The 25,070-nt window shown below is 43.2% G+C and overlaps 4 protein-coding genes across 4 annotated transcripts; all 4 read left to right on the forward strand.

Annotated features, from left to right (window-relative positions):
• Positions 1-1,827: 1,827 nt before the first annotated feature.
• LOC107197516 (trace amine-associated receptor 13c-like) lies at positions 1,828-2,890 on the forward strand. Its single transcript, XM_022681526.2, has one exon. It carries the CDS (start codon positions 1,839-1,841, stop codon positions 2,874-2,876), a length of 1,038 nt encoding a protein of 345 aa, XP_022537247.2. The 5' UTR covers positions 1,828-1,838; the 3' UTR covers positions 2,877-2,890.
• Positions 2,891-5,355: 2,465 nt separating this feature from the next.
• On the forward strand, positions 5,356-6,724 carry LOC111195100 (trace amine-associated receptor 13c-like). The gene has a single exon (XM_022681527.2). The coding sequence runs from the start codon at positions 5,376-5,378 to the stop codon at positions 6,390-6,392; it is 1,017 nt and encodes a 338-aa protein (XP_022537248.2). The 5' UTR covers positions 5,356-5,375; the 3' UTR covers positions 6,393-6,724.
• A 6,004-nt stretch (positions 6,725-12,728) lies between these two features.
• On the forward strand, positions 12,729-14,170 carry LOC111194977 (trace amine-associated receptor 13c-like). Its single transcript, XM_049469088.1, has 2 exons — positions 12,729-12,864; positions 12,976-14,170. The coding sequence occupies exons 1-2, from the start codon at positions 12,772-12,774 to the stop codon at positions 13,807-13,809; spliced, it is 927 nt and encodes a 308-aa protein (XP_049325045.1). The 5' UTR covers positions 12,729-12,771; the 3' UTR covers positions 13,810-14,170.
• An 8,998-nt stretch (positions 14,171-23,168) lies between these two features.
• Positions 23,169-24,065, forward strand: LOC103034239 (trace amine-associated receptor 13c-like). The gene has a single exon (XM_007244803.4). It carries the CDS (start codon positions 23,211-23,213, stop codon positions 23,994-23,996), a length of 786 nt encoding a protein of 261 aa, XP_007244865.3. The 5' UTR covers positions 23,169-23,210; the 3' UTR covers positions 23,997-24,065.
• The last annotated feature ends 1,005 nt before the right edge of the window (positions 24,066-25,070 follow it).

Consider the following 25,070-nt stretch of genomic DNA (forward strand, 5'->3'; position numbering starts at 1 on the left):
GCCAGAGCCCGCCCCCAGCTACTCTCCACTGCTCTGCAGCGGTAACGCTGGGGATTTTGCCATCTCCTCGCTCCTTCCAGAGTGGCTCCGTCAGCGCTGGGAGGATGCCAGCGAGAGGTAGCTGCAGCAGCAGTGGACGCCTTGCCCTGAACTTGGCTGGTGAGTGGTGTCCGAGCCCCAGACACCGGGAGGCCGAGTGCTCTCACTCCGGCCCGGACTTCTGCTGCTGCTGCGTCTTCCTGGAGGAGGAGGACGAGCTCGGCGCCTCTACACACGGCTTAAGGTCTGACTCCGCCCTGCCTCTCCTGCAGAACTCTTCAGCGGGCGAGTCAGAGTCGTGGAGGAGGGAGAACGGCCCCGACAAGAGTGAGGCCAAACCCAAGCGGGAGCCACAAGCCCCGGCGCTACCGAGAGCCACCACTCCACAAGCCCCGGCACTACCGAGAGCCGCCACTCAGCCAGCGCCGGGGCTTGTGGAGCAGCGGCTCAGCCAGCCTGGTGCCACGAGCAGCCGCACCACCTGTCCCGGTGCCGCGAGCCGCTGCACCGCCCGCCATGGCGCTGCCAAGAGCTGACGCACCACCTGCCACGGCACCCAAAGCCGCCGTGCGAGGAAGGTGGGCTGCCATCTCCCCGGGCCTCTCTCTGGAGGGGGGGCCCAAGCGAATGCACTGCATCCCCCACTCTCCTCACCCCGCCTCCAGTCACCAGGTCACACCTCACCTTCGACCCTGGTGGCTGGAAGCTTAGGGGGAGGTACTGTGGCGTGAGGAGGCGGAGGAGTTGTGGGTCCGCCCCACGCGGGAGCGTACAGCCCTATCTGACCCAGCCGGTCCGCATCCGGACTGATTGAGCCGCCAGCTGGGACAGGTATAAAAACTCTGCCTCAGCCACACTCAGAAAGGACTTTTACAAAAGCAAATGTCTTTTACAAAAGAATGTTCAAGGGTGCTGCCATGAAATTAAAGTTCCAGATGAGCTTTCCAAAGTAACTGGTTAATCCCAGGAATAGCCAATGTAGACAATGTCCAAGGGCTTGTCTGAAGAGGCCAGGAATAGTTCTAAGCCTATGTTGAAAAAATCCCAAAACTCTTGGAGGCTCTTGGAACTGGTCTGTCCATCAGTGACCATTGATTGTTTCCCTGTGGCTCAGAACACCTTTGGCTCATGCACATTGGCCTCATGCCATCGTATAGATGATAGAAGTGATTCTATTTGTGAGACAGTTTGTGCATGTCCTAAGTTACAGAGGTAGCCTAGATAAAGGCATCATTCTGACACTGCAGGTGGGTTAGTTTCACATCTGACAAAAGCTGCCTCATGACTGGTAAGGTTGACCTTATTCTGTTCTAGGTCCAGCTTCTCTCCTGGGACCATAATTGACTTTTTCTGTAGTGGCTCTCTTTTAGAGGGAAAAATAAATCCCAGGATAGAAGAGCAGATAGAGTCAACCTAAAAATAATAAATGGTTTGGGATTCAAACCTGATTTCTGGTGTAGTGTACTGTATATGGTTTGTGTCACATGGATGTAAGACAAAGCAGGGACACATTTGGGCCAATTACATCTGCGGTATTACCTTTGTCAGCCTTTGTTTAGCCTTTGTCACTACTCTTTAACTACTAGGCCTACAGTGATATAATGGGCTAGTAAATCTACTAACTCATGATGTAATAGTGGGAGTGTGTTAGTCGTTTGAATAATAAACAAGTTACTGATATCAGCTAGTCATACAGCAGTGGGAGGGTTCATACTTTGGTATAAAACGACATGCAAAAATGTTATTCAGTCAGTTCAGCATTTCTGAACATCAGGCTGCAACAGGCCCATTTGACAGAGATGCATCTAATGGATCTCAATAATACAGAGTTTAGGCATGGCATTGAAGTTCTGTACTGCTTCCCTGACCACAATGTATCTTGCAGAAAGGAGGTCCGGACAGGCACTGGGAATATACTTTTATTCATTTTTCTCTCATGTATATCTGTGTGTACTGTGATTTTGAACTTGTTGGTGATTATCTCCATCTCTCACTTCAAGCAGCTCCACACTCCAACCAACCTGCTCATCCTCTCTCTGGCTGCAGCAGATCTTCTCGTAGGACTGATTGTTATGCCTGTGTCTATCATGCAATTAATGGACACCTGCTGGTATCTTGGGAAGATGGCATGTGGTCTTTTTTGTGTGATCAGTTTTTTGTCAGTATCAGCATCCCTCTGTAGTCTGACTTTTATTGCAGTTGATCGGTACATTGCTGTCTGTGACCCTCTGCTTTATTCTACTAGAGTGACAGCTTGTAAAACGTCTGTGTTCATAATCCTAGGCTGGTCTGTTGCTGCATTTTATGTTATTATGGTTTGCTACTTTAATGATCATCTTCTTCCATCTCAGATATCCAGTAGTTGTTATGGGGAGTGTGTGCTGGCAACAAAGTATTCCTGGTTGATTGCTGACCTAGTGATCTCATTCTTAACCCCTTGTTCTGTCGTACTCGTCTTGTATTTCATAATTTTTAAAGTGGCAAGACGTCAGGCTAAAGCTGTCAAAGCTGCAAGGAATGGTGCTGGACACAATCATGGACCAGAAGGGTCAAATATTTCTGAAACCAAAGCAGCAAAAAAAATAGGCACAGTGATTTTTGTTTATATTGCTTGCTGGATACCATTTTATTTATGTTCTCTGTCAGCTGAAAACTTTACATCAGTGTCAGTGGTTTGGACTCTTTTTAGTTGGCTGCTACTTATAAATTCATCTGTAAACCCACTTATATATGCCATTTTTTACTCATGGTTCAGAAGCTCTTGTAAGCTTATTGTAACATGTAGAATATTTGAATCTTCATCTTCCAGGTTTAATTTGTTTCCTGATCCTATTTAAAATTAAGCTAAATAATGACGGTCAAGATTAGATTACACTCAATACAATTTTAAATAAAGTCTTTTTTGGTTTTAAACATTTGTTTCTACATGGTGTATGTTGTATACAGTACAATGACCAAATTCCACACTTAATGTAAATGTTTTGAGATAGAATTTCTTTTTTTTTCTTTTTTCTTTTTTGCAAATCATGACAATTTACCACACAATGTGAAGGAGCTTGACTTTCCTGCAGAATGCCTTTATCTCAACCTCATTTTACACCTTGTATGAACTGGAATGCTGAACCAAGCTTTGGCAATAAAAAAAATGGTTAAGCATTCCAGTTCATTTATAGGTGCTTAATGAGGCTGAGATTAAGGTATTATTCTGAGCATCAGTGTCCAACCTCAGTATAATGTTCCTTTAGTTAAATAGCCATATCCCAAAATCACTTTCCAGAATCTAGTCAAAGGCTTTAAATATATGAATGTGACATTTAGGTGTCCACATCTTTAGTCCATATAATATAAATATCAATATCAATATAAATAGTAAATACCTGGATGATCTAAAGGAAATGTCATAGGTATAGAAGGAAAGCAAAAATGGGGAAAATAAAACAGTTAGCAATATGTAAAGCAACATTTTCTTCATCACAAGTAAACACAAAATGCAGTTTTTAAATTAAGGTGTTTATTAATAAGGGAGTAAAAAAAAATCCAAACCTTATTAAGGCCCTGTGTAAAGAAGTGTTTGGCCCCCAGGTTTATCACACCTGAGATTAATTTCTCTAGCCACACCTGTTCTTAATCAAGAAATCACTTAAATAGGACCTGCCTGACAAAGCCAAGTAAAATAATAAAAAAAAAGCTAGGCATCATGCCAACATCCAAATAAATACAAGAACAAATGAGAAAGAAAGTAATTGAGATCTATCAGCCTGGAAAACGGCTATGAAGCCATTTTTTAAGTTTTGGGACTACATTTAACTACAATTAGTGACAGGAAAGGTATTGAGTGAGTGCTCGTTATTTAAAGGCCGAACCTTTTATAGCAGAACGTATGCGCTTTCATTGAGCTTTTTGGACGATTAACACCCTTTTTAATACTGTCCTTTATTTCCACAGAGCTATTCTCCTTATTACAACTAGAATAGCAATATATTATAACAGAATAGGCTTTCTAGCCATTTCAATTGCTTTTTCCAGTAGGAGATGTTTGGCTATTTGTATGCATTCAGACAAGCGCATATCCGAAAGTCTCTCTGACTAGTATATTGTATATGCATGCATATAATGCTTAAAGGGAACACAAAAAAAATAAAAAATATTTACATTGTGGAATGAGTTTAGAAAAAAAAAAATGATCAATGTAAATCAAAATAGTTATCCCATGGAGGTCTGGATTTGGAATAATACTCAAAATCAAAATGGAAAATCAAATGACAGGCTGATCCAACTCCAGTGGAAATTCCTCAAGACTAGTTAAAATGAGGCTCAGTAGTGTGTGTGGCCTCCAGTCTGTGCTGCAACATGGCATTGTTGGATGGAAGCACAAGTACCACTTGTGGACGTCGGGCCCTCATATCACCCTCATGGAGTCTGTTTCTGACAGTTTGAGCAGCAGGCCTGCTGGAGGTCATTTTGCAGGGCTCTTGCACTGCTCCTCCTGTTCATCCTTGCACAAAGGAGGAGGTAGTGGTCCTGCTTCTGGGTTGGTGCCCTCCTACGTCCTTCTCCACGTCTCCTGGTGTACTAGTCTGTCTCCTGGTATCTGCTCCATGCTCTGGACACATTGCTGACAGACACAGCAAAGCTTCTTGCCACAGCTCGAATTGATGTGCCATCCTGGATGAGCTGCACTACCTGAGCAACGTCTGCGGGTTGTAGACACCGCCTCATGCTACCTCTAAGTGAGAGAACTGACAAAATGCAAACGTGATCAAAACATCAGCCAGAAAGGATAAGAACAGAGTTGTTCTACCTGGACAGGTTGATTTCACAGAAGTGTGGTTCACTTAAAATTACATTCTGTTGTTTAAGTGTTCCCTTTTTTTTTTTTTTTTTGGAGCAGTGTATATAAGAAGCTACTGAAGACCGAGCTCTTCAAAGAGCACTTACCCTCCTACAACACTACAGCAAAAAATAACTGCTTCCAATCTCATTTCCTGCTCCCCCACCATTCCCCTTTGGCATCCTTTAGGCCCTGTCAAAAATGTTTTTGCGTTGAACTTCTATGTCCTCTATTGTTCTTTGTTATTTGTAAGTCACTTTGGATAAAAGCAACCACTAAATGTAATGTAATGTAATGTAATTGCATGCATTATTAAATACATTTGTTATTAAACACATCATGACTTTAACCTATTTAGCATAGCTCTGGGGACAAACTAGGTATTGAATAGCAGTGGGAGGGTTCATGCTGAGGTATAAAAGAAACATCCTTCAGTAACATCCTAGTGTTACTGGAAAACACAACAGCATCAGTTTCAACTGGAAGATTCCGATGTTGATTTCAGATGGATGACTCAACAAAAGACTTTACCATTGAATATTGTTTTCCTGACAACAATGCATCTTGCAGGAAGGCAGTCAGATCAGGCCCTGGGAGTACATTTTTGTTTGTTTTTCTCTCATGTATATCTGTGTGTACTGTGATTTTGAACTTGTTGGTGATTATCTCCATCTCTCACTTCAAGCAGCTCCACACTCCAACCAACCTGCTCATCCTCTCTCTGGCTGCGGCAGATCTCCTCGTGGGAATGTTTGTTATGCCTGTGAAAATCATGCAGCTGTCAGACTCCTGTTGGTATCTTGGAAAGATAACGTGCTCTATTTCTGAAATAATCATTGGCCTCTCAGTGTTAGCATCTCTTTGCAATCTGGTTTTCATTGCAGTTGATCGGTATATGGCCATCACCGACCCGCTCTTTTATTCCAGTAGGGTCACTATTTGTAAAACATCTGTGTGCATACTTTTAGGCTGGTCTTTTTGTCTATTCTATATTATTATTTTCATGTACTTTAATGATCACCTCACTCCATCTCAGATATCCACCAGCTGTTATGGAGAGTGTGTAGTGCTTGTAAGATATCCCTGGGTGATTAGTGGCACTGTAATATTTTTTATAGTTCCCTGCTCTGTTATTCTGATATTATATTCCATCATTTTCCATGTGGCCCTGCGGCAAGCAAAGGCTGTCAGAGCCGTGGCTAATGGTAACTTAAACAAACGTGCAGGCAAAGTCTCAAGCTCTTCAGAAACCAAAGCAGCAAAGACGCTGGGCATTGTAATTACTGTTTATTTTACTTTCTGGATACCTTTTTATTTAAGTTCTATGTCGGTTAAAAACTTGACAACTGCTTCAATGGTGTGGACTGTGTTTGGCTTTCTAATGTGCATTAACTCCTCTGTGAATCCACTGATATATGCTATATTCTATCCATGGTTCAGAACATCAGTTAGGTACATAGTAAACTGTAGAATATTTGAAACATCATCATCAAGGTTGAAGTTGTACAGAGAACACTCATAATTGAAGAACAGAACTGGGACTACATTAAAAAAAGAGAGAAATATAAATTAATATGAAGTTTTACTGAAATAGGATATATATTTGTAAGTGTCCTAGCATTTTTCTGAAATGTTAATGCATATTATTTAAAAAATCTGACAAATGTGAACAAATATTGCTGCTTTTGCTGCAGTAACTGTATAATGTTTTCTTACAAGAGTGATTTTGTAAATGTGTTCATTGCAATGTATATATATATATTACAAAAATACATTTGGAACTATATACTATACTATATATACTATATGAAAAGACACATATGCATAAATCATATGCATGTTTTTTTTTTACACTCTGACATGAAATCCGAATAAACCTTTCCTGTTTTAGGTTGATAAGTATTGCCAAAATTATTTATATTTGCCAAATGCCAAAATAATGAGAGAGAGGCTTTTTTTTATTACTTTCTGCAAAGTCAAAAGTTTACATACATTTACATACATTAGTATTTGGTACCACTGGTCTTAAACTGTATGACTCAGGTCAAACGTTTAGGATATTCTTACACAAGCTTCTCACAATTGTTAGCATGAATTTGGGCTCAGTCCTCCTGATAGAACTGGTGAAACCAATCTATGTTTGTAGGTGGCCTTGCCTGCATCTGCCTTTGTGGCTTGGTGGCCACTCCAAACCATTGACTTTGTGATCCTTAAAACCACTTTGTAACCAGTTTGGTAGTATGATTGGGGTCACTGTCAATTTGGAACCAACCATTAACTTCCTGGATGATGTCTTGAGATGTTATTTCAGTATTGCCACATAATGTTCTTTGCTCATGGTGCCATCTATTTTGTGAAGTGCCCCATACCCTCCTGCACCAAAAAAAATAAAATAAAAAAAATAAAAACATGATGCTGCCACCCCCGTATTCCGCAGTTGGAATGGTATTCTCAGGCTTACAAGCTTTTCCCTTTTTCCTCCTAATGTAAAGATGGCCAAACAGTTCAATTTTAGTTTTTTCAGACCACAGGATATGTCTCCAAAAATTAGGTCTTGCATTTGCAAACATTAATCAGTTTTTTTATGTTCCTTTTAAAGTAATGGCTTTTCAACCAATGTTGATACAGTACCCAATTCACTGTGGATAATGACACACTCTTCAATCAACTTCAGACAGCATCTTTACAAGGTCTTTTGCTTTAGATAGAATATATTATAAAAACTTAAGTAAGTTTTTTTTTTTTCTTAAGTTCATTCAGTGTTTTAACTATGGACAATGGGTTGGGAGTGCACAGCTATGGAAACTCAAATTGCACCATGTCTGTCCATAACAGAGCTGGACTTGTGGAAACAGTTTTAGTGCTATCACACAGTGACAGTAACATAGTAGTAGAATTAGTGATACCCCACCAAATTTTAGGACTGTGGAGGACCAGGTACCGATTTACTTATGTCCTGTCAAAAAAAGAACCCAAGAATTGCATTAATTAAGACATTTTTCATTATCCTAAATAAGTCCTAATACTGACAATCTAAAAACTGTCATTTCATTTATGGGACCAGTTTGGTTGACCTTTAAGGCAGGAATCAAGCAGTATTGTTCAGTTTGAATAGTATTAGTTACTATAACTTTAGATATAGATAAATATTATAAATACCACCACCATGCTCACCTATTCTAAGTTGTCCAACTTTGTTAATAATGATGCAATCATTCAATATCAGATGAGTCCTTGACGTAAAAGGCAAAGTAGCCATTCAGAACTCGGTAGGTGGATTCATACTTGGGTTTAAGTATGATGTACAGAGGAAAAAGGTCTATCAAATGGACACTGTAGACAAGGAAAACTACTAAATACTACTTTCTATTACTTTCTATTACTTTTTAAGACAGCCTCCACGTGGCCTCCCCCTCAAGTAGCTGAAGAGTAGTTGCAAGGTTGCATGCCCTTCAAGCGAAACAAATGTCCACAGACCAGAGCCTCAGTGCTAGCGCTACTCCAGCTTAACATCGAAGGTCTCACCACTGCCAAGGTTGACATCCTTGAGCAAATAGCCATTAAAAACCATGTGAAAGTAATCACCTTGTAGGAGACCCATGTGGAAAACAAGAACATCCTGAAGGTTCCTGGGTACACCTTGGCTGGTCATATTGCTAGCAAACACCATGGCATAGCAACATTCGTCCGCAAAGGCATGGCCTGGTCAGCTGCCAATCTCCAGAGGGTGCAGCGATAGAATGGCTATCAACGAAAGTGCATGACATCACAATCATCAACATCTACAAACCACCACCCAGCAGACGGGTCCCATCATCCCTGCCAGACATCCCAGCCCCTGCTGTATACGCTGGTGACTTCAATAGCCACCACACAGACTGGGGTTACAGCAAATCCAACAGTGATGGTGACGTCCTAGTAAACTGGGCCTCGACTGTGGATGCAACACTCCTATATGACCCAAAGGAGCCATGCACATTCTATTCTGCCCGATGGAACAGTACCACCAATCCTGACCTGGCATTTGTGAAATGGAACAACATCCAGCCACTCCCTGTAAGACGCACCCTGGATATATTTCCCCGGTCACACCACCGACCAACACTCATCACAATTCAATCTATGGTCCAGGCTACGCAAGGTAAAGATGTCAAGAGGTGGAACTTTTTGAAAGCAAATTGGGCAGGCTTCACCAAACAAGTCAGCAAAGCAGCTGCTAGTGTACTACCCCCATGTTCCAACAACTTAAACAATGCCTGTGACTCGTACTGCAAGATGCTGCTGGCTGCCGCCAAGAACAACATCCCCGCAGTGTGCGCAAGGCGTATGTCCCCTGCTGGGAAAATGATTGTGAAATACTTCTTCGTGCCCATACAGAATCGCAGACCAGCGAAGACAGGGACAAAGTGCTAACTGAGAAGCGTAGGCAATGCTGGACAGAGACAGTCGAGTCAATCAACTTTACACATTCCAGCCGACGGGGGTGGCAGATCCTAAACAAGCTGACTGGTAGGTCAACAACTCCCGCACAGTGCCTCATCACTGCAAACTCCATTGCGTCACTCCTGTTGAGTAATGGCTGTTCCCCCAATGCAGACAAGGACTTAGTTTAACAGACATCAGTAAGAGTCCATGAGCTGCTTAGGGCCCCAGGATGCGATTTCAACCTATCTAACAACTTCACACTGCAAGAACTTGAACTGGTAATCCAATGCCTGAAGACTGGCAAGGCACCAGGCGTAGATGGCATCCATTCTGAGTACATAAAACACCAAGGCAAGAAAGCAACTGACTGGCTCTGTTCCTTTCTCTCTGCATGCCTCCAGTATCTAAAGCTGCCCACGATCTGGCGTTGTGCAAAGGTGATAGCCCTCCCGAAACCGAACAAGCCAAGTGATGACCCAAAGGGATATCGGCCTATCTGACTGTGTGTTCCTTACAAGCTTCTTGAGCGTCTCATCCTGGCACGCCTCACCCCAGTGATTGACCCGCTGCTGCCCGAAGAACAAGCTGGTTTCTGAAGTGGCAGATCAACAACAGATCAGGTGACCCTCCTGTGCCACAACATAGAGGAAAGCTTTCAGGCAGGTGAGAAAGCTGGTGCTGTTTTACTGGACATCACAGCTGCTTATGACACGGTCTGGCTGCATGGGCTACATATGAATCTTCTGGATACCATCCCAGACAAGCACATGGTGAGCTTCATCATGGAGATGCTAAGCAACCGCAGCTTTCGACTACACACCAGCAATGGCCAAAGCAGTAGCATGAGAAGGCTCAGGAACGGTGTCCCACAGGGTTCAGTGCTGGCCCCAATGCTGTTTATGGTTGATGCCAGAAACAGTTACTCCTCCTCAGGTTTGATGGGTGCATGCATAAAGAAGCACCATAAGTCCTCTGAGCTGAATTCCTAATACCATGTGCCATAGTTAGCCCTGCCTCCCCTGTAATGAGGCTTGAGGGTCCTCAGGCTTGTAGGACCTCAAAGCACATTTCCCTGAGGCCACTTTTCCAGCCACGGGTAGTGGAGGGCACCTCCCAAGCGCACCTAGCACAGATGCTGTGGGAGAAGGGAGTGCCACAAGGTGGGAAAAGAAAACTGGGAATACCTGGAGAAAGGTAACAAGGGGTGGAGCTACAAATTAATCACGAGGAACACAGGACTGGGACAGAGACACAGAGGTACACAGGCCACATGCAGTGAAAGATAAATAAACAAACAAACAGACATGAAACAGGGCCAGGGCATTAAATGACTCCCCCTCTAAATGTGCAACTTCTGAGTGCAAAAACGGCTCCCAGGAGCCGGAAGAGAGGGGCAAGTTCGATGGGTGCATGCATAATGAAGTGCCATAAGTCCTCTAAGCTAAATTCCTCATACCATGTGCCGTAGTTAGCCCTGCCTCCCCTGTAATGAGGCTTGAGGTTACTCAGGCTTGTAGAACCTCAAGGCACATCTCAACGAGGCCTCCTCCAGCCACGGGTAGTGGAGGGCACCTCCCAAGCGCACCTAGCACAGATGCTGTGGCAGAAGGGAGTCCAGCGGTTAGCTATCCTGGATCCAGCCCATAAATTACTAGTCAGTTTTTCTGTAACAAAGTGCACCTGGTGAACACCAGTACACCAAAACTACAAAAGAATCATGTGAGGAACACATGACTGGGGAAGAGACAGGGAGTTACACAGACCATGTGGTGGGAAAGGTAAATAAACAAACAAACAGGAGGGCAATAAAAACACACACAGAACAGGACAGACAAGGAACAGGGACAGGGTGTGACACTTGATTTCTATGGCCTTTCGAAGATCTACAGGAACTGCTCTGAGGAGGTGGTCTATTGTGACACGTTCGATGCCTCTTCAATTGGTAAGACTGTGGCCATTGCTTGGTGACCCAGAGTAGTAGTTGTCATTTTAGGCCAAGGGGACTGGAGGGCCCAGAATGCCCATCGATAAAAATTGCCAGCGACAGCAGCTGGCTTCAGACCTGTTTGTGCAAAAATCTTTGCTTTTAAGTACTCAGATTCTTGACCTTGCTGGAGGCAGCGAGTAGTAGGCAATAAAATGCCTCTCTGGCCCGATTTTGTGTACATTCCTTCCCTGTCTCTCTCTTGCGCTCGGCGTGTCTTTAGTTTTCCCAATTCACTAGCTGGGGTAACAGTCTGCACAGATCTGATTGGCATTTGGTGATCTTACACCACACGTGATTGGTCTGTGCATTTACAGCCCCGCAAAGCACACACTGCAGTGACGCAATGCTTTTTTCGCGCTGCATCCCACTGCCTCCCACTCCCATTTTATGAAGAGCAGCGGCAGCGGCTCAAACGAGGCGAAGCGATCAAATGAGAAGCGAGTTTCGCTGGGCGGTAGACAAACAACGCCATGCGGACAGGGCTTCAGCACCACAAACACCACAGGCTGAAATATAGTGTGAGAAAGCGGAGGAGAGGCTGAGTACGGCTTTTTCAGGTTTTTTTGTGCTTTAAGAGACCCCTTTGTAAGATAACAGAGACGGAGGACCAGCTGGTCCAGAACTGGATGTTTTAGCAGGGTTCACCGGGCGATTAAAAAAAGAACAGCGCCTCGATCATACACAGCGCTGAGCTACAACTCTACACATTCTTGCTGGTGGCAGATAAACTGCTTGTCTGCTTCAGGAGACATGCCCCAAAGCAGCGAGAGAAAGGTGGAGAAAGTGATTGGAAGCGATGCCGCGTTGCTGTAGTGTGAACAAGAAAAGTTACGCCGCTTTAAATGAACACTGTCAAAATGAAATCCTTCTCTGTAGTTTATCGGTTTGGGTCTGCATTGGACAACGTCTGGGTCCGCCTATTAGTGACCCCTGGTATAGAAGATATCTCTATGTTATCTCCTGTGGCAAGTTTTTCTTCTGTATACAGGCATAGGTGACTTCCCTTAGGCCCTTAGCTAATTCCTGGGACACTTCCTGTTGGAATAGATTGGCCTCTAACGAGGCGGCGAATGGTCCAGCGGTCTAAAGCTCTGCCCCTATGAGCGGGAGGTCGCAGGTTTGAACCCCATGCTGACCTTGTCCTTTGGCCACAGCTGTCTCTTGTTTTGTTGCTGTAAATTTCTTTAGAAACACAGATCAGTTGTAATATGCTTTAAGACAGGACAAATTTGGTCCACTTATACCTGCTGCATTACTGACTATTACTCTTCAACTACTAGGCAGTGATACATTGGGGTGGTAATTATTCTAATACATGATGTAATAGTGGGAGTGTGTTAATCATTTGTATATTAGATGATTTACTGATATCAGCTAGTCATACAGCAGTGGGAGGGTTCATACTTTGGTATAAAAAGACATTCAAAAATGTTAGTCAGCCAGTTCAGCATTTCTGAACATCAGGCTGCAACTGTCCCATTTGGCAGTTATGCAGCTAATAGAGATTAATAATACAGATTTTAAGCATGATATAGATGTTCTGTTCTGCTTTCCTAACCACAACTTCTCTTGCAGAAAGGAGGTCCGGACAGGCACTGGATATATATTTTTGTTCACTTTTCTCTCATGTATATCTGTGTGTACTGTGATTTTGAACTTGTTGGTGATTATCTCCATCTCTCACTTCAAGCAGCTCCACACTCCAACCAACCTGCTCATCCTCTCTCTGGCTGCGGCAGATCTTCTCGTGGGATTGTTTGTTATGCCTGTGGACGTAATGCAGTTAATGGATTCCTGCTGGTATCTTGGGAAGGTGGCATGCTGTATTCTTGATTTGATCAATTATATCTCAATGTCCGGATCTCTCTGTAGTCTGACTTTCATTGCAATTGATCGGTACATTGCTGTCTGTGACCCTCTGCTTTATTCTACTAGAGTCACAGTTTGTAAAACATCTCTGTTCATAATTCTAGGTTGGTCTTTAGGTGCATTGTATGCTATCCTGTTTTCCTACTTTAATGATCATCTTCTTCCCTCTCAGATGTCAATTAGCTGTTATGGGGAGTGTGTAATGGTAATGAAGTACTCCTGGTTGATTGTTGACATTGTAGTCTCATTTATAACCCCTTGTTCTGTCATACTTGTTACGTATTTTATCATTTTTAAAGTGGCAAGACGTCAGGCTAAAGCTGTAAAAGCTGTAAGAAATGGTGCCACAAACAATCATGGACCACAAAGTTCAAGTCCTTCTGAAACCAAAGCTGCAAAAAAATTAGGCACAGTGATTTTTGTTTTTATTGCTTGTTGGATACCATTTTATTTAGCTTCTTTGACACTTGAAAATGTTACATCAGCATCAATTATTTGGACTGTATTTGTTTGGCTGCTACAAATAAACTCCTCTATGAACCCATTAATATATGCCATTTTCTACTCATGGTTCAGAACCTCTTGTAAGTTTATTGTAACTTGTAGAATTTTTAAAAGTTCATCTTCGAGATTTAATTTGTTTCCTGATCCTTTTTAATGTCAGGTTAACCACAGTGATGGGCAGGTTTTCTTATGTCATTTTCTGATATAACCTTTTTTTCTGATAAATGCATGACATTATAAAAATATGTTTGTATTATTCAAATATTTAAATCCTGAAGAGAATATAAAACAATGATAAATGTATAAATTGGTCTTAACATTTGACTTATTTTAAATGTTGCATTTTAAGTGAGTTATAAAAGTGTGATAGCAATACTCAACTGATTTTAACAACACTGTATAAATCATGCAGCATCACTATTTAACCTCAGGTGCCCCCTATGAATGAAGGAGACATCAGCCTTTACATTAACCTCTTCTTAATCCATAATAGATTATGCTGAATACAATTTTAAATAAAGATTGTCTTGTTTAAAGCACTTATTTGTACATTGTGTATGGCTATTTTTGAATGGACAGTAAAACAGATATGATTTCACATATTAGAAATGAAGTATAAAGAGTATATTTTAAATGTTGGGGGATGGCTTTTTCAACATTTCATCAAAAAGAAAAGGTTGACTGCACAGCACAATTCCTTTATCTTAATCTTATTTTTTTTTTGCTCAGCATATGTACTAAAACTCACTAATACTCATTTTTGGAATAGAACTGCGTTCTCAGGATCCAATCAAAGCCTTTGGTATATGGATGTGGCATTTGAATGTCCATGTGTCTTCATTTCATGTAATACCAATTTCAGCCCTGGATAATCTGAGGGACAAATGCATGTACACAGAAGAGAACCAAAAATTTGGAAGAAAGTACAGCACTTCACCAGCTAATCAATAAACAGCATCTTTTTTTACCCATAATTTAATAATGGCATGGATCAGTGTGTCTGTTTATGCAGAGAAATGACCCTGCTAATACCAAGTCAAAAGTTATCATAATATTAAAATGATACATTTGTAAAATAGTTAAATATAGATAAAAAAGATTATAGATATTCAAATAATGACCACTTCTAGTTGTTGCTGAAAACTGGAACTGGAAAGAAAACTTGCAATATGTTGGCTACAAGTCAGTATTGGCTTTTGGCTACATTAAATTTGCTATCTAATCAGAGCTGTTTTTATGTAAAAATATTTTTGTAAATTTAAAATACTCCACTAATATTATGTGCACGTCTTGTGGTGGTCTTCACATAAAATTTTCTAACCTGAAGTTTTGAGAAAGCTTTGCTCTAAGTAGTATAAGGGGCTTCTCATGTAGAATGGAGTACATGAAAGACATCCTGAGTGCCACGTGGCTGAATCGTAGACAGGCCCGTTGGTCCCTGTTTTTGAGTCACTTTGACTTCTCTCAGTTTTACCGTCCATGTTTCAGGAACATTAAGCCTGATGCCCAGTAAGAGGGACTCTCAGTACCACAGTTCTCCAGTCATTATGGTGAGGTATTGCAAAAAGGCATAGTCACGTGCACATGCCACTTTGCTGGCACAGACCGCATCACACAAGAACAATATAGATCTGAGGCATATGTTGGGGCCATTTCTTTTTCCTGGGCAGCATATGTGTGGTTGACAATAAAGACCCTCTTCTCCAGGTGATCGACAAAATATTGGTTCCCCATTCTATGCCTACAACATTGTCCACCCTGTGTCATACAGATTGAAACTGGCACCATCCCTTTGGATGAATCCGACTTTCCACATTTCTTGTCTTAAGGATAGTAGTCTCATTACACAAATTTTGAGCTTACTTTACAGATTTTCTATGGAATTAGAGTCCAGAGACTGGCTAGGCCACTTCTTCCTTAGCCACTCTAATGTTGTCTTGCCATATATTTTGGAAGATCCAACCCATCCAAAAATATAGAGCAGTGGCTTGCTGTGCTGACATTAATGTTTGAAGGAGTGAATCAGGAATATGGTTGTTTCTCAGTGTGTATCAGGATAGGGACACTGAATATGTGGAAACTCTGGTTTAGTTTGAGTCAGATAAGGAAAAAGATCTTACTGACAGATGCCATATTTCAATCTGAATTCTCTGTCCAATACAGCGCAAGTGAAGGACCGCCGCTTTTTCCCCAGATTCAAGTGTGAAAGCAGTTTCAGTTTGGTGTTCACTGTGAGGTGTACTAGTGTTGACAGTTATTTAGATTTAATGGCTGTGAATCTATGCTGCACAATATAAAGCAGTCTCTGTTATGCAGTTTGTTACACACACCCTCAATATCTGTCCTTTACGCACTGTGGTCAGGAGAGGCTGGCCCTGCCATGCTCAGCGTCACTGCCACTTTCATGTCGAGCCGCTCTCTGTGATGCTGAAGTCCTCTCAGGACCCATCGTTGAACAGCGGCCGAAAACTCACATGGATGGAGGCAAGACGGAAAATCAAGCACGGCTGGCGACCCCTGATCACCTCGCTGAGCCGAGCTAAGCCAATCAGCCAGGGCAAGTAGCCCTTTAAAAACCTGCCTCTTTTTCCGGCGCTAACACATGTATCCTGTCTTTTTGGATCAGGACCGGCCCTTATCTGATGGATCAAGTACTGAAGGATCTGCTAGAGACCAGACTACGGCAACAAGAGGTAACTCAGGAACTCGCCAAGGGGCTGAGGGAGCTGACTACAGATCTGGTGGCCTGCCGCTGCGTGGCTGGACCCACAATGTAGTGCCCACCAACTGCTTGACTTGACCATTTTATCGCGCCCACGACTGCAAACCCCAGAAGGTCAGGAATGAAGGAAAACGCCCTAGTGACCCGACTCCGAGATGGTGTAAGTCTCCTGTGTACACGGTGATGTCTGTAATGTGCCGTAATGTTGGCTTGGGGAACCAAAACAAGGGGTGGTCCCTCACTATTGGACTCGTGCCATACCTCCCAGTTCCCCTCTTGATCAGAAGGGACTATCCCACGTTCGACGACGAACTCCGGGGATGCTCGCAGCAGAGCCCCCCCCTAAACCATTGCTAGCCTCAGCCGGCTTTGGCCGCCAGAGGATGCTCTGGAAGCACCCCCAGCTCTGAAGGTGAGAGACAGGCACATTATTATCCTGCTTTCTCTTTACACCAACAGGTAGTGCGAGATGGTGCTGCTGATGAGTCATGTAGGCATACCTAAAGAAATCCTCATGGACCAAGGAACCCCCTTCGTATCCAAACTTATGTAAACTTATGACCTCTGCAAAATGCCCCATCTGAAACAGCTTACCACATCAGTCTGGGATCCACAAACAGACGGGCTGGTGGAGAGGTTCAACCAAATGCTAAAGTTTTATCTCCACCTCAGATCTCATGAAGGGCTACTGGCAGGTCCCCATTCCTCCAGAAGCCTGGAAAAAAATGGCATTTGCTACCCCATACGGTCTATGGCATCCCTCCGTTCAGACTGCATGGGGCCCCTGCCACCTTCCAGCGCCTAATAGACATCATCCTCCACCCACAAAATGCGCATTCAGCCGCTTACCTGCGTCATTGTGCATTTTAAAACATGGGCGGAATACCAACTCCACCTGGGACTACTGCACTTGGGACCGGGACTGACAGCCCGAAAAAAACCCGTTTAAACCCATTTGCTGCCATCCCAACCACCCAGAAAAAGCAAATGCCTTTAAGAAGGCTTGACTTTCCCAGACAATTTGTAAGTGAGCCAAAAGTTGTCATAATATTAAAATGAGAGTTTTCTAAAAATTATAGATATTCAAATGATGGCCACTACTGGTTGTTGCATTTTAAAGCTGAAAGAGAAGTAGCCCTTTCAAGGCTGTAAACTGGAAAGAAAACTGCATTTGGTCAATAAATCTTTGCAATATGTTGACTACAAGTCAGTGTTGGCTTTGGCTACATAAAATTTGCTGTCTAATCAGAGCTGTTTTTATATAAAAATGTTTTTGTAAATTTAAAGTACTCCACTAAAATAATGTGCACAGCTTGGGGTGGTGTTCACAGAAATTTTTCAAACCATAAAGTTTGGAGAAAGCTTTGCTCTAAGTGTAAGGGGCTGCTCACGCTGCAGTCTTTTCACCAATGACAGCACACTTGACAACAGCTGGTGTCATTACCTTATAAGGGCTTTCGTCTGGCTCCTTGGCACAAAGTCTTGAGTACTTCTGCCTGAAAGCGAAATCATGTCGGTTTCTTTAGCGATCTCCTCAGTGAGGCCAAGTGGCTTCTCTGTAGCTTCTCTACCTCTAAGGGCACAATTTCTACTGATCACAGTTTACAAAGGTTCTCTTTGCTTCTTTTAGAGCAACCTGTGTCGCTCTAATCCCTCCACCTCGCTGCTCTCTTCCACCACAATGTTGTCTTCCTCTCCCCCTCTCTGTTAAAACTCATAAAAAACGCACACCAGGTTACTCGGTCTGTTGTGGAATATAAAAATACTTAAGATACCCTGTCTGCTAAGAGTGAAAAGCTAAAGGATCTGATGTTAATTTGTAATCCTCTAGATTCCTTGGAGGACCTGTAGGACCTGGCTTTTAGGCTTAACAATCCCCGGAAACGTTGTCAGGCCAGCAAGAAGGGGTCTTGCATTCCTCAACCTCTGAATCCTTATTATTCTTGGCCTTAGTCTTGGGCTGATAGGAGCGAACCCATGCAACTCGGTCACACCCACCTCACCCCCGTCAAGAGGCTGACAGATGTCAGGGCAGATGTATGCATTGGGATGACCACAAAATGGAAAAATGCCCCATTAGGCCATTAAAAAACCAAGCCTACCTTTGGTGGAGGACCTCAGTCCGCATTCAAGTAGACTGTTTCTCCTAGTCACTTAGATATTGGGAACACAACCTAAGGAGGGACACCTGACTGCCTTTGTTGACTCTGGTGCAGCAGGCATTTTTATGGATACCTCCACAGCTCACCAACTAGGCTTACCCTTGGAATCTCTTACCACTTCTCTACCGGTGTCAGCTATTGTTGATTTCTACTGAAATCAGGGGCCATCAACCAATAAACCAAACCCATAATTAAGAAAATGGCTCAACATACCGTACATATATCATTCTTTTTGACCCAAGCTCCAGATTTACCTGTCATACTGTGGTATTCTTGGTTGCAGAGGCACAACGCACATATCACATGTCTTACCAAAAGATCCCATTGTAAGAGTTCATGTTTATGCCCTGATTTCTAGTCCCGTTACACCACACCAAAAGCCTGTCGCCTGAAGAAGGTACCAAATACAGATTGCAACTGGCCCCATCCCTTTGGATGAATCCCACTTTCCACATTGCTTGTCTTAAGCACTATGTATGTTCCACTGGAGCCATACTGTAAATAGGATACTGGATTCCCATATGGTGAAAGGAAGAGCCCAATATCTGGTAGATTGGGAAGGTTATGGTCCTGAAGGGTCCCAGCGGCATCTCTGGGCATTCCCACCACTAGAGGGAGGCCATGCTCTATGGCACATGGTAATCGATACGATTGACAGCAGCCGGTGCCACTAGTTTATAAGATTTAGCAACCTGTGTTGCTCTAATCTCTCCACCTTACTGGTCTCTTCCACCATGAAGTTGTCTGTCTCACCCCCTCTCTCTGTTAATTCTCATTAAAAAAATTATTCTATCTGTTTCTAGCGAACAAAAGGGATACTCATTTCCCTTCTAACTTTGCTTACCTTGTCTCCCTCCCCCAGGGTTAGAACACCTTCAGTCTTCAAGTACTCCTTCAAGCACCCCTCTAAAGTGCAGAAGTCTACTTGGGCAACCGAAACAAAGAGAGGTATCACAGTATTTTACTTGTGCCAGACCTTCCGGTTCCCCTCCTGATCAGAAGAGACTATCCCGAGTTCAAGGACGAGCAGAGCCCTGCCCCTAAACCACTGCCAGCCTCAGCCGGCTTTGGCCACCAGCGGATGCTCCAGAAGCTCCCCGAGCTCTGAAGTTGAGAGACAGGCACACGCTAATCTTGTTTTCTCTTTACACCAGCAGGTGCTGAAGGAGAGCTGTTTCAGCCAGGAACAGCAAGAGGACAAGAGGCTGAGGTGGGTGTAGGAAGACACTTGCGAGGTGGACGGCGAGCCGCGGGGTCCCTCAACTCCCCCCTCCCCCCCTTCTTCATGATAAGAAACCACGAGCCAATGGAAACCACCCTCATCCCGCTGCCCATCATCGACACACCATACCAACGCTTGGTGATGGACATTGTGGGGCTGTTGCCGATGTCTGGCCAGGGCATGAATACATCCTGGTCATGGTCAACTATGCGACTATCCAAGATGGCGGCGCAGTAGGGCAGCGGCTTCTCATGCTCCTAGCGAACAGGAGAGGAGATGAGGAACTGCGCTGTGATTTGTCTTACAGAAACCTGGCTGAACCACACCATGCCGGACTCAGTTTTCCAGATCGCTGGCGGGCAGCTCTTCCGAGCGGACCACAGCTAGCTATCCGGGAAAGCCCAGGGGGGGGGCGGCTTGTGCCTCTACATAAACAAAGGTTGGTGCACAAACTGCATGTTGGTAAACAGCCACTGCTTCGAGGAGACAAAACAGCTGATGGTGAGGTGTCGCCCTCACCATCAGCTCACTTCAGAACAAGCATCCGGACACGTTCTACATGGTAGCGGGGGATTTTAACCACGTAGAAATTAAGAACACACTGCCGAGGTTTACCAACACGTGAACATCCCAACGAGAGGTAATAACACGCTGGACCGTGTTTACGCCAACGTGAGGGACACATACAGAGCCTTCCGCCACCCCCACCTCAGGCTATCTGACCACATCTCTATAATGCTGGTCTCTGCATACCTCCCCCCACTGCAATGCTCCAAACCAACACAGAAGACCATCACTGTGTGGCCCAGTGATGGCTGCAGGACTCCTTCGGCTGCACAGACTGGCAGGTCTTTAGGGAGGCTGCTGAGTGTGAGGGGGAGCTGGACCTGGAGGAGTACACGTCTGCTGTTCTCGTGTACATCAGCAAGTGCGTGGAGGATGTCACTACCACCAAGACTGTGACTTGCTACCCGAACCAGAAGCCCTGCCTGAATGCAGAGGTGCATTCTCTGCTGAAAGCCAGGGATGCTACCTTCAGGTCTGGTGACTCAGGTGAACTCAGGAGAGCTAGAAGAGAGATGACTGGTGGAGTTAAGAGGGAAGAAGCTGTATATGCTCAGAAAATCCAGGGACACTTTTCCTCCCAGGATCCACAGAGCACGTGGAGGGGCATCAAGTACATCATAGACTACAAATCCAACGTTGCTCAAAGCTCCAAAGACCCATCCCTGCCTGAGGGTCTCAACAAGTTCTCACCCCTTTTAGAATTCTGACATCCCCCCAGCACCAGACTCCCACACTCACCTGGTTCAGACCCACATCAAAGCCACCATCAATGTCACTATGGATCCACACCAGTACGCATACAGGAAGAATTGATACATAGAGGATTCCATTTACTCTGTGGTTCACACTGCTCTCATCCACCTGGAGCAGAAGGATTCTTATGTCCATACGCTCTTTGTGGACTTCACATCTGCTTTCAACACCATGATTCCCCAGATAATGATAACAAAACTCCCCTCACTTGGACTGAGCTCTTCCCTGTGCAACTGGGTCCTAGACTTCCTGACCAACAGGCCGCAGTCTGTGAGGATTCACAACATCTCCTCCCCTACCATAATCCTCAGCACTGGATCCCCTCAGGGCTGTGTATTGAGCCCCCTCCTGTTCACACTGCTCACCTATCCATCCAGACTGTCATATTGTGAAATTTGCGGACGACACAGCAGTGGCTGGATGCATCACAAACAAAGATAAGTCCAGCTACAGGCAGGAGGTGGAACACCTGGTGCAGAGAGAACAACCTCTGCATCAATGCAAAGAAGACAAAGGAGATGATTGTGGACTTCAGAAGGGGCCAGCATGCCCAACTCCTCCTGCACATTGGAGGATCTTCGGTGGAAGTGGTTGACAGCTACAGGTACTTGGGTGTGCACCTGACCAGCAACCTCACCTGGAGCAACAACACTTCCACTCTGGTCAGGAAGGCACATCAGAGGCTCTACTTCCTCAGGAGACTGAGACAAGCTGGTCTCTGGAGCGCAGTCCTCACCTTGCGTTGTGTGCTCCAGCATCAAAGTGTGGCATGGAAGCTGCTCCGCTGCAGACAGGAAAGCTCTGCAGTGGGTCGTGAAAGCTGCACAGAGGATTGTTGGAGTCAGCCTCCCCAGCACCACGGACATCTACACCAACAGGTGCAGGAAGTGCAGCACATGCACTTTTTGTCTCGCTCCCCTCAGGCCGGAGGTAGCAGAGCATCAAGTGCAAAACAACCAGACCCAGAAACAGCTTCATTCCAGAAGCTGTAAGACTTTTAAGCTCCACCTAAACAACACTCTGCACTGACACTCCACAAGGACAAATACTGCTTACAAACAGTGTCACCTCAAATCACACTGAAACACTTCATCTTGTACTTGCTCTTAAATCACATTATCATGCTTTCATAAATTATCATAAATAGCATGTGTATTTATCTGTATTTATTTTGTTCTATTATATTTTTATTGTGTTCTTTTATTTAGTTTTTTTTATCTTATTTTATCTATATTTTCTATTTTAACAGATCTTGGGTGTAAAGTGGATGTCATGTACCACATGTGATGCAAATGACAATTAAAATCTCCTTGAATCCTTGATGACTCATCAAGGAAGACCCCCAAGACTCCTCCCACATGCTCTGTTTGCAGTACAGGAAATACCCCACGCAGCCATGTGGTTAACCCTTTTCAAGCTTCTATATGGCTGGAAACCCCAAGGTCTCCTTAATGTCGTAAAGGAATTCCTAGCCAGCTGGCAGGGCCCATTCACAATCATAGAAAAAATCAGCGATGTGAACTCCCACATGAAGTTCGAAGAAAAGCAGTCGAAGAGGAAGTGGAGAAAATGCTGCGGCTCGTCATTGAGTCATTAAACCCTCATCCAGTCCCTGGTCCAGCCACATCGTCCTGGTACCAAAGTCCGACAGGTCCTGACGCAATCGACTCCGAGTCAGTATGCTGCCCTGGAATGAGAAGACTTGGCCATAAAGTGGGGTGAAGTATCTCTGTTTCTTTCTTCAATTCACTCTAGTTACCGATCATGTGCCACTTTAGTGGCTTTCTAAATACAGAGACACTAATTCCCGAGTAATGCTGTAATATACCGCAAGATGTGTTCTTGTTTATTGTGTACTATGGAACTATTAGATGCATATTTCTTATTTAAGCTGATTTTAAACACAGAGTGATATTTACTTTGGCTCTTTAATTGGATCTACATTCTTCTAATTCATGATGTAATAGTAGGAGTGTGTTAACCATTTGTATATTAAATGATTTACTGATATCAGCCACTCACACAGCAGTGGGAGGGTTAATACTTTGGTATAAAAAGACATGCAAAAAAGTTAGTCAGCCAGTTCAGCATTTCTGAACATCAGGCTGCAACTGTCCCATTGGGCAGATATGCAGCTAATTGAGGTCAATAATACAGATTTTAAGCATGATATTGAAGTTCTTTACTGTTTTCCTGACCACAACTCCTCTTGCAGAAAGGAGGTCCGGACAGGCACTGGGAATATACTTTTGTTCATTTTTCTCTCATGTATATCTGTGTGTACTGTGATTTTGAACTTGTTGGTGATTATCTCCATCTCTCACTTCAAGCAGCTCCACACTCCAACCAACCTGCTCATCCTCTCTCTGGCTGTGGCAGATCTTCTCATGGGAATGTTTGTCATGCCTGTGGATATAATGCAGTTAATAGATTCCTGCTGGTATCTTGGGAAATTGTCATGTTGTATTCTTGATTTGATCAATTGTCTCTCAGTAACAGCATCTCTTTGTAGTCTGACTTTTATTGCAGTTGATCGGTACATTGCTGTCTGTGATCCTCTGCTTTATTCTACTAGAGTCACAGTGTGCAAAACATCTCTGATCATAATTCTAGGTTGGTCTTTTGCTGTTTTTTACATTATTATTATTTGTTATTTTAACGATCATCTTCTTCCCTCTCAGCTGTCCAGTAACTGTTATGGGGAGTGTGTAATGGTAATGAAGTATTCCTGGTTGATTGTTGACCTAGTGGTTTCATTCCTAACTCCTTGTTCTGTCATAATTGTTACATATTTAATCATTTTTAAAGTGGCAAGACGTCAAGCTAAAGCTGTCAGAGCTGTAAAAAATGGTGCCGGAAACAATCATGGACCACAAAGTTCAAGTTCTTCTGAAACAAAAGCAGCAAAAAAATAGGCACAGTGATTTTTGTTTTTATTGCTTTCTGGATACCATTTTATTTAGGTTCTTTTTCAGTTGATAATTTTACATCAGTGTCAATTGTTTGGACTGTATTTGGTTGGCTACTAGAAATAAACTCCTCTGTGAACCCATTAATATATGCTATTTTCTACTCATGGTTCAGAACCTCTTGTAAGTTTATTGTAACTTGTAGAATATTCAGACATTCGTCTTCGAGATTTAATTTGTTTCCTGATCATTTTTAATGTCAGGTTAAGGTTTTCTCATGTCATTTTCTGATATGACCTTTTTTTCTGATAAATGCATGAAATTATTAAAATGTGTTTGTATTGTTCACATGTTTAAAACCTGGATATAATCTGAAACAATAAGGAAATGAGAATAATGAACAACACTATAGGTGATTTTGAAACGTATAAATTGACTTAACATTTAACTTATTTATAATGTTGCATTTCAAATGAGTTATTATTGAAAAGTGTAACTTAACTGGTTTTAACAACACTGTATAAATCATGGAGCATCACTATTTAACCTCAGGTGACCATTATGAATGGCTGAGATATTGAACTTGAAATGAAATCTTTTCTCCAGCCATATTAGATTATGCTCAATACAATTTTAAATAAAGATTGCCTGGTTTAAAATTCTTGTTTAGAGATTGTGTAAGTCTTTGTTGAATGTACAGTAAAACAAGTATGATTTCACATACTTGAACTGAAGTATAAAGAGTATATTTTGAATGCTGTGAGATGTTTTTTTTTAATTATGAGAGTGCATGGCTCACTGTGGGGAAGGTTGACTGCACAGCACAATTCCTTGAACTTCACCTTATTTTTTTTAGAATCCAATCCAAAGCTTTTGGTATATGGATGTGGTAATTTAATTTCCATGTGTCTTCCTTTTATGTTATATCAATTTCAGCCCTGGATAATCTGAGGAAAAATGCACAAACACAGAAGAGAACCAAAAATGTGGGAGAAACAGCTAATCAATATACAGCGTAATTTTTAACCCATAATTTAATCATTTGATAATGGCATGGATCAGTGTGTTTGTTTATGCATT

The sequence above is a fragment of the Astyanax mexicanus genome, chromosome 20 (assembly GCF_023375975.1).
Source record: "Astyanax mexicanus isolate ESR-SI-001 chromosome 20, AstMex3_surface, whole genome shotgun sequence".
Classification (NCBI taxonomy): domain Eukaryota; kingdom Metazoa; phylum Chordata; class Actinopteri; order Characiformes; family Acestrorhamphidae; genus Astyanax; species Astyanax mexicanus.

What these genes read in the sequence shown, in the direction of transcription:
- LOC107197516 (XM_022681526.2), top strand. Translation starts at nt 1,839, where the DNA reads ATGCATCTAATGGATCTCAATAATACAGAGTTTAGGCATGGCATTGAA.
- LOC111195100 (XM_022681527.2), top strand. Translation starts at nt 5,376, where the DNA reads ATGGATGACTCAACAAAAGACTTTACCATTGAATATTGTTTTCCTGAC.
- LOC111194977 (XM_049469088.1), top strand. Translation starts at nt 12,772, where the DNA reads ATGCAGCTAATAGAGATTAATAATACAGATTTTAAGCATGATATAGAT. An exon ending in ACTTCTCTTGCAGAAAGGAG is followed by an intron (nt 12,865 to 12,975) that starts GTCCGGACAGGC and finishes CACTTCAAGCAG; the next exon opens with CTCCACACTCCAACCAACCT.
- LOC103034239 (XM_007244803.4), top strand. Translation starts at nt 23,211, where the DNA reads ATGCAGCTAATTGAGGTCAATAATACAGATTTTAAGCATGATATTGAA.